We start from the raw sequence: 8731 nt of genomic DNA on the forward strand, positions 1-8731 counted from the left end.
ACTTGTCCACGGAACAGGTGAAAACCACAAGTGGAGTGTCGCATCTATTTGTGCCCTTTTCATATAAGAGGGTGGACTTGTTTTCTTTAAGTAGTTAATGCTACAATATAGTTGCACAAAAAAGGCATGTGTAACGGGTAAAGTTGTCAGGCCTGGTGTTGTAAATCCCAGGTTCCATTCATGGCGCAACTTGCGCTCATTGGATCTCTGTGGCCAAATGCACTCTTGGGTGCAGTGATGAGGCTGTTCGAACTCTTTTGCTGCATGGGCAGAGCATGGGCATGACTAGGACACCATGTCATATTTTACCATGGGTGGGCAGACAAGTGTGAATTTTGAAATGGCCTATGTGAATTTTGAAATGGCCTATGCATGGGTGTGCCCACCACACCGTCGACCGTGTTGCGCACCTTATTTGAGTGCTCCTATTAGGGTATAAGGGTGGGTTAAGAAGGTAGGGTTCCTAGGGTTACAACGTACCGGGAGTTGGTCGGAAGTTAATGACGGGCGGTCGTTGCTCAAGGACACAATCGGGGTTGGCAGCCGGCCAAATGTGGGGACTCTTCTGCCAAAGGTGGGGGAGGACCCGCTAAATATAGCGGCGTTCCGCGCTTCACCTTTTTGGCCTATTTAATCAGCGCGCACGCCATGCACACTGTCATCTCTACATCTCTTCTGCCTTTCCACCTTCTGCCTTGTTTCGCCGTCTTCTCTTCAGGTTTGTTTTCCGTTGAATCGTCAAGTGTTTCTTGTTGTTGTTTTTATCTCTGTTTCATCCTCTTGTTGTTGTTATAAGCTCTGTATACCCATTGCTTGCCTTGATCGATCTCCGTCTTCGACCCATCACCTTCCCATCACTCCCAAGCTTTTTGCATCTCCCACCTCATCGTTGCTTATCAATATCAGCATTCTCGACTCTGCCCATTCCCTTCGTCGAGTCCGATTTTCGATCACTTCCCATGGCTAGCTCTATCGCTCCTGCCTTTCTTCCACGCACGCTGCCATAACTCATACGTTTATTACTATAGATGAATTCGTAGCTTGCATCGAGAATTCTTTTCTGTTAGAAACCCATCGGGTCGACATGTGCGAGTTTCAACAATAGTTATGCTGCATCATTCCCGATGCGCCCTGTCTCAGGCCGTCCACCTGCTTGGTGATGATTGCCTGCTTTCTAGCTCAGCCTAGCTCGGAGTGTCCATCATGTCCGCCTTGGGCGTTGTTACGGTAGAATGCTTCATAGCATTGTGTAATGTTCGGTTGTTGTAACACCAACTAATTGGTCTTCTTCCCGCAGATGGCCGAAGTCATGGCAATTCCAGCTCGAGTGGTGGTGTTGATGTTCGTGTCTGTCTTCGGCCTGCCAAAATATGCCCATGCGCAAGGCGGATGGAGCACTGCCCACGCTACTTTCTATGGCGGGAGTGATGCTTCGGGCACAATGGGTAAGTCCTTGAAAATTATTCTTGCTTTGTCCACGCGGTTTCTAGCTGTGACGATGCTCGTGCGATTCCCTTACGGTTCTTTTCCATCATATGCAGGCGGTGCCTGTGGCTACGGAAACCTGTACACCACAGGCTATGGATTACAGACGGCTGCTCTCAGTACCGTGCTTTTCAACGGTGGCATCTCATGTGGAGCATGTTTTGAGGTCCGCTGCGCTAGCGATCCCGAGTGGTGCTTGCCTGGAAGTATTGTGGTAACAGCGACGAACTTTTGCCCACCCAACAATGCTCTACCGAACAACAATGGCGGATGGTGCAATCCCCCATTAGCCCACTTTGACATGGCTCAACCGGCGTTTGAACGGATAGCCAAGGGCCGGGGTGGAATCGTTCCGGTTGCGTACAGAAGGTTCGTGTGTTTGTGTCAGAACTTCTCAAGAATGGATTCTCTCACAGCTTCCCGCGTTAGGTGCTTCTTGCATCCTCCTTATCTTGTGTGCTGTGATTGTTCGCAGAGTGCCCTGTGTGAAGCGAGGGGGTATCCACTTCACAATCAACGGGCATGCCTACTTCAATCTTGTTCTGATTACCAACGTGGGAGGAGCGGGGGCAGTGCACGCGGTGTCCGTCAAGGGGACAAGAACCGGATGGGAACCCATGTCTCGTAACTGGGGGCAGAACTGGCAAAGCAATGCGCAGTTGAACGGCCAAGCCCTCTCCTTCATGGTGACAACCAGCGATGGAAGAACCGTGACATCTTACAACGTAGCTCCGGCAAACTGGAATTATGGCCAGACGTTCAGCGGAAGGCAGTTTTGAAAGGGGGAGGATCGCAAGCTGTCTCTCTCTTGACAAATATTCTCTGATTGTCCATAATACTATAATTTTCCAGCTTGGTGCAGCGTGAGCAAATGTGAGTTCAGGCTTGGTACCATCTGAGTATATAATATAGTCTACAAATTTTAGGCGAGGGGAAACTCTCCCAGGTATGAACAATGAACGTTATCGAGCTGCTAGTTACCGATTTGGTGCTACAGTTCATACTATTTGATGTTACGACTCTGGCTGAAGACAGAGCTCATGCAATTTCGATGCTTGTTCTCATTCTTAGGACTGGAAACATCAGTGAATTGCTGGTAACTACTAGTACTTGGATGCTGCGGTGGAACCTTTGAACAGGCCACCCGCTCCATAATAGGCTAATCTGTTCGTGAGTATATAAGCATATACATCTACATAGTATGGGATGTAATTGGTACAGGGAGTCCAATTTGGTGGCTCTCTGCATCTTTGCAGCTGAACACAGCATCTACATTTATGTATTGAGAGGGCATAAAGTGTTGGCATCTGTTTGATGTTTGCCAACCTCTGCCTCCTCATCTTTCTTCCTGGGCAATGCAGAGCTATTTATTCAACTTGACTGAGACTGTGTTTGGCTTTTTGGTTGCATGCGAACAACGCAAGTCGTGTCCGAAACCACTCCATGGTCTGTTCTGTTTTCCTGCTCCCGAATGGGGCAGTGCGACCACTTAATTGAATTGAATAAAAACTGAAAAGAAACAATATCCTACATGCAGCCACTTAATCCCTTCTTGAATTCTTACTCTTTCACCCCTTGAAAGCTCTTACATCTTTAAGGCCTTGTCCACTCTACTAGCAATAAGAAGCTATTTTTGCTTGATCATATCTTGAATCATCTGGTCCAAAGCTTGCTTTGGATTAGCTAAAATGCTCGTGTTGTCCCTCATCTTAACGATGCATGCTATTTGCCACCATTGTTCGCCAAGAGGACCATACCTTACACAATCCTCCCATGTTTGCATTCAACTTCCTAGCACACAAGAGATACCATTGAGCCCATCCACTATAAAATTACCACTTGGAAGACCCCAAATCATTTAGCAAAGAAATATTAAATTTGATAGGTACATTAACTTAGCTTTAACCCCTTCCATTGTGGGAAAAACTCACTCAATAGGGTGATGATTAGAGAAATATGTACTACACACAGTTTGTCCCTTCATTAAAGGGCTCACTAACCACCACCCTAAATGCCGATTAGTGAATGTACAACATTGGTTTCCAAAACAATGGCACACACATGTAAGCAAAAACGATGGGTTATTTATAAAATGGAGAGTCACCTCATTCAATATAAAAGAGTAGTCCCCTTGAATGGAGATTAGTGTAGTTTATGTAGCAGGTGGGTCCCTTATGAGAAGTCCATTATGCCTTTATTATGTGCTTCATTCAATAATGGTCAACATGCATGAAAAATGGAAGACTTACATTAGATATATATAAGATTAGGACCACAATACACGAGAAGGTTCAAATATGGGGCCACAACATCTTAAAATATAAAATAGATTACATGATGGAGATGAAGATAGGAGTAGATGTTGCACTACGTCCTTCAATATATTTATGTAGTTTTTAAAATAAATATTAACATTGTTATGATTTGTGCATGCGAGTGTCATTTTACAAAAGAAAGATCCATATAGAAACATGGTAGCAAATTCATGTATATTTGTATGAAAACTTGTTGAGATGAAAAACAAGTGACAGCCTTCACGAGAGGAGGTTCTAGTGGTGGGTCTTTGTTTATGAATTTGATATATCATGAATCTAATGTAGAGAATAATTTGTAAGGGAGGGAAATTTTTCCAATGATTGATATTCAAATAAAAAAGACAATCTTGTAATACAAAAGGTTCACTCGTAATAAGACAATTTCATTTTAGGCTTGTCTTACCATATGCCAAAATGGATTATACCCATGTTATACAATGTCTCTATTGTTTCCAAAAATCTTTTGAGAAGTTCGGCCCCTACAACCCTACTTGCATATTTTTTCCCCAATTATCTCTCTTGAAAAGTGTCCAATAGCAACTCTCTGATGGGATTCTAAAAGAATTGCATCTTTTTCAAAATTAAGAACCCGTCTTCTTACAACTTGATCAATACCTCTTTTGTATCAAAGGTCAAAACCTACTAATGAAGACTTACTCATTAGAGTTGCTTTTTCCTTAGATCTTTAGACAGAGACTTTTGAAGCAAACCATCAAAAGGAAAAGCATCTGGTACCTATTATCAAAATTAAGTGTCTAAATATACAAAGGATATGCATCAGATAACTCATTCAAGTGCCTTCCGATGCTTTGCCTAATTCAAGTGTTCTTAGATAATTAGCAGTAGCATGTTGTTAACCCACAGTATCCATTTGAAAGTAATCAAATTCTCATTCAAAGAGTATCCATCTAGCTAATCTAGTTGATAATATTTCTCATTTATTGCCTAGCAAGTAATTCAAAGCTACACGGAAGATAATTTTTGTGCCTAAGAGATAGTATCTAAACATTACAGGAGAAATAGGGTCTCACAAGGGCCTTGAAATAGTGTTTCCTAATTTCTTACACACACACACACACACACACACACACACACACACACATGTGCATGCACGCGCATGCATGCATGCACGTGCACATGTTCACACACACACACACACACACACACACACACACATATATATATATATAGAGAGAGAGAGAGAGAAGTATACAAATGAGAGTGTTCCAAGGTGTAGGAAATTGCCATGTTGAGGGTGGAGGGTGGTTAGGCATTTAGAAAGCCCCAATTAGCTGTTAGGCTAACACTAGGAACCAAAAGCCCCAATTAGCTATTTGGCTTACATGAGGGACCATCCCCCCCTCCCTTAAGTCATGCTTGAATCTCCTCCCATGTGCAATTTCCCTAGATCCACCCCACATGTCATTCAAGAGGAGATGTGAAATTTTGCATGAGTTGTGCTCCTTCCTCTACTCTATTGTAGATCTGTCCATCTTTTCGCACTCCACTATTTTACTCTTGTTGTTTCCTACCTCCACTTTTCAAATTCTTGGTTGTAGCACGTGCCACCACAGGTTCTCTTCCCCTCCTACTTTTCCCTTCTCCCGTTTTTCTTTTCCCCCTCTTACTCTGCTCCCTCTATTTTGCCCACATTACCCCACAGAACCTCCTACAACTGCTCTACTAAACCATTTTGACCCTTTGTACCTTCTCTCTCTCTCTCTCTCTCTCTCTCTCTCTCTCTCTAGGGGTTCACCTCCCAAAATTTTAGTGTACCACATGCACTCAAAAGGAGGGGTATTTTAATTCCACTTTTGGAAAACATTTAACAGATTTACAATAACATGAGGGGGTTTTTAATTCAACTTTTAAAAAAATCCGTATAAGTAAAGAGGGGTGGTTTTATTGGGGGGGAATTAACTGAGGGGTTTTTTTAAACACCCCTTGAATGCACGTGATACCTAGGATTAATTTTCTTAGTGGTGCACCCCGTGAGCTCTCTCTCTCTCTCTCTCTCTCTCTCTCTCTCTCTCTCTCTCTCTCTCTCTCTCTCTCTCTCTCTCTCTCTCCCTCCTTTTCTCTCTCTCTCCATCTCTTCTATGTCTATCGGATTTGTTCTCTCCCTCCAAGGTACATCCTATTCACTCTTCCTCTATTGGAGTTCCATTCTTGTTATTGTAACCTCTATTCCTCTATATTCTCTCTATTACAATATCTTTATTGCCTTGCAAGTGTGGTGAGTATCAGGACGACAAGAAAATTCAACATTGTGATGTCTTGTGGGTTACACAACACCAAAAATGCATTGGATCAATGGATCCATTACACTTGTAGCTTGAATGAAGGGATAGTCATGAATGGATCTACCAAGGGTCCACATAAGCTTCCCAATAGCAAGAGAGGTGATGTCTTATGTGAGTGGAAGGGTGGCATCTTAAATTTCAAGTTTGGGAAGAAAGTATGGCTTGCAAACGTGAAACACATCTACATGGGAAAACAAATGTGCAACACGTACATCTACATGGGAAAAGACATGTGCCTACCTCCGTTACTCAATCAATCTAGGTATTGTAGATATTTTATTTGTGTAGCTTGTTTACCTATGAGTGTAATGACTTTTGTTAATTTTGGAAGAGCACTTAGTCATGGTTGATGTATTCCCTTCTGAATTTGAAGATTGGGAACCAATCGATTCATTCATAGGTAAGTACACTACCATTAATGAGGATTTACGTATGCAAATGCATGCAAAGGGAAATGTGTATTAGCATAGTGCAACATGCATTACCCCAAGGAAGGCATCAGATTCTAGTTATGGCCATGTTCAAATCTTTGCACAACCACAATAACAAATGGGAAAGGTTGTCTTGGTTTATACCTCTGCGCATTTTTGTTATTGTTTTAAGAATATGTAGATGCATAGAATAAAAGAATTGTGTCCATGTTGTGTGTAGATGAAATTGTCACAAGATTACATCTTGCATTAAGTACATGCAAGATTACATTATTCTTAAGTACCTTAACCTAGAGGAGACCAACTTGTGAAGCACTTGGGTTGACTTTTTCTAGTCCTAGGGAGGATGGGTTTAGAAATTTAGATATTGATGTCCACAAAATACTATGGGGATCATCAAGACACAGGCAATAGGTTCCTTTCTAGGAGATGACTTTAATCTTTCTTCTCTACATTGCCATCCTGGGAGATGACGTTCATCTTCCTTCCCGATCTTCTTATCCCTAGAGAGGGCTCTGACTTATAGATGTTTTCCTCCATGACATCAAGGATTTTATTGGATTGAGGGAGCATGAGGAGCTAGGGGTGCTCCTTTTATACATAAGCTTCCATCTCTCAAACAAATCAAGATAAGTTTAGAGCTTTAAAAATACATCAATATTGTAAGAGAGGATGGAATATATACTCACAATGTTATTATAGAGTCTGCCCAAAAAAAAAACAAAAAAAAACATAAAATAAATTGTTATAGGAGCCTTTCAAGGTCGACAAGTTCTCCTCTCAATGGGCCAATTTTCATGGCACATTTAGATGAGATTACTTGTCGGACCGTTTTTTTGTTCAAGCAAGAGGACGTGTATATCGTGGTCTTCCATAACATAATTTCACCATAAGGGCCTGTGGAGATGCTGAAGTCCGCTACTAGGTTTAGATTCTAGGAGTGTCGTTGGAGTTCAAAGGTCCCTATTTTTAATACATTAAAATTAGTTACGAAAGGAGACATGCTATGAGACCTCTTTGTAATACAATTTGTTTGACAAACATCTATTTTTTATAATCTTGTCACCCACATCTCTGGCTGAATATTCTCATACATCTATGGCTAAATGGTGTTTCGTTTTTCCTTCTTTTGTATCTAGTTGTTACAGTGCAAGATTCATAGCTATTTTAGTTAATCATTGTTGTTAATATTTCATTATCTAAGATATATCACATTCCATGAAATTAAATGTTGTTGTTGATATGCCTTAAATTCAACTTAAGGCACTATGATGTAGACTCCAAGTCAAAATAGTCAATGTCCTTTGCCACATCATCAAGGACACATCATCTACCACATCAGCTACCACGTCACCTCTGACACATCATCTACCATGTCACCTCTAACATGTCATCTGCCATATCACCTGTGACACATCATCTGTCACATCACTTGTACCACGTCATCTACCACATCATCAATGCCATGTCATCACTACCACATCATCTACTGATATCATCATGTGTGCCACCTCAACTGTCTAGCACTGACCTCTGCAGGCACAAACAGTGCTCCATAGTCACTTCATGTGACAACTCTTGCTACCTCAGCACATGGCTCCACTGGCACACCTCTTGCTAGGCATAGTGCCACATCATCATTGCATGTGACCCACAATGACACATCATCATTGAGCACATTTGCAATCCTTTTGCCCCTCCACCTAGATCAAGTCATATCTCTTGATCCAGGAAGAATTTGAGGGTGCTCCAAAAAGGAAAGTCGCTCATTTTTTTGTGCTGTACGTGCGCGTCACATCATGTGTACATTTTGACACAACTTACACTCACATTTGAGCCTCATCAACAAAACCACTTCCTTCATGCACATTTTCCTCTACATCGACGCATCTGACCCAGCACTTAAAAAGAACAAAAGAAAAGGAATTATTTGCTGTTCTCTCATCGATCGATGGTTGGTATAGATCTAGATCAGAGTAGACTAGATTGCCATAGAGGGGACGCTTTGAATTTCCCCAAGTTGCCAATCTAAGACATGCCTCCAATTCTGGACTAGTGCCTACTCGGAGTCAGTCCATACGCTCACATACATTTCACATCATTACATTATTTGAAACCTTACGTTCATAAGTTTAGTAAGTAGACTTCAGAGAGTACAGAGGCATTGCAGATTGTTTCAGTGGGCGGCTAGCATTTG

At 42.0% G+C, this 8731-nt stretch overlaps 1 protein-coding gene across 1 annotated transcript; it reads left to right on the forward strand.

Moving 5' to 3' along the window:
• The first annotated feature begins 664 nt into the window (after positions 1–664).
• LOC147892770 (expansin-A10-like) lies at positions 665–2860 on the forward strand. Its single transcript, XM_087386882.1, has 4 exons — positions 665–718; positions 1298–1445; positions 1542–1854; positions 1961–2860. The coding sequence occupies exons 2-4, from the start codon at positions 1298–1300 to the stop codon at positions 2262–2264; spliced, it is 765 nt and encodes a 254-aa protein (XP_087243008.1). The 5' UTR covers positions 665–718; the 3' UTR covers positions 2265–2860.
• Positions 2861–8731: the final 5871 nt, after the last annotated feature.

The sequence above is a fragment of the Dipteris shenzhenensis genome, chromosome 16 (assembly GCF_047967505.1).
Source record: "Dipteris shenzhenensis isolate YYH24624 ecotype China chromosome 16, Dip_SZ_1.0, whole genome shotgun sequence".
Taxonomy (NCBI): Eukaryota; Viridiplantae; Streptophyta; class Polypodiopsida; order Gleicheniales; family Dipteridaceae; genus Dipteris; species Dipteris shenzhenensis.

Bases quoted from the DNA above. Each gene is read 5' to 3' on its own strand.
- LOC147892770 (XM_087386882.1), top strand. From the start codon at position 1,298: ATGGCCGAAGTCATGGCAATTCCAGCTCGAGTGGTGGTGTTGATGTTC. The intron at 1,446-1,541 runs GTAAGTCCTTGA...CATCATATGCAG, and splicing joins TGATGCTTCGGGCACAATGG to GCGGTGCCTGTGGCTACGGA. The intron at 1,855-1,960 runs GTTCGTGTGTTT...GATTGTTCGCAG, and splicing joins GTTCCGGTTGCGTACAGAAG to AGTGCCCTGTGTGAAGCGAG.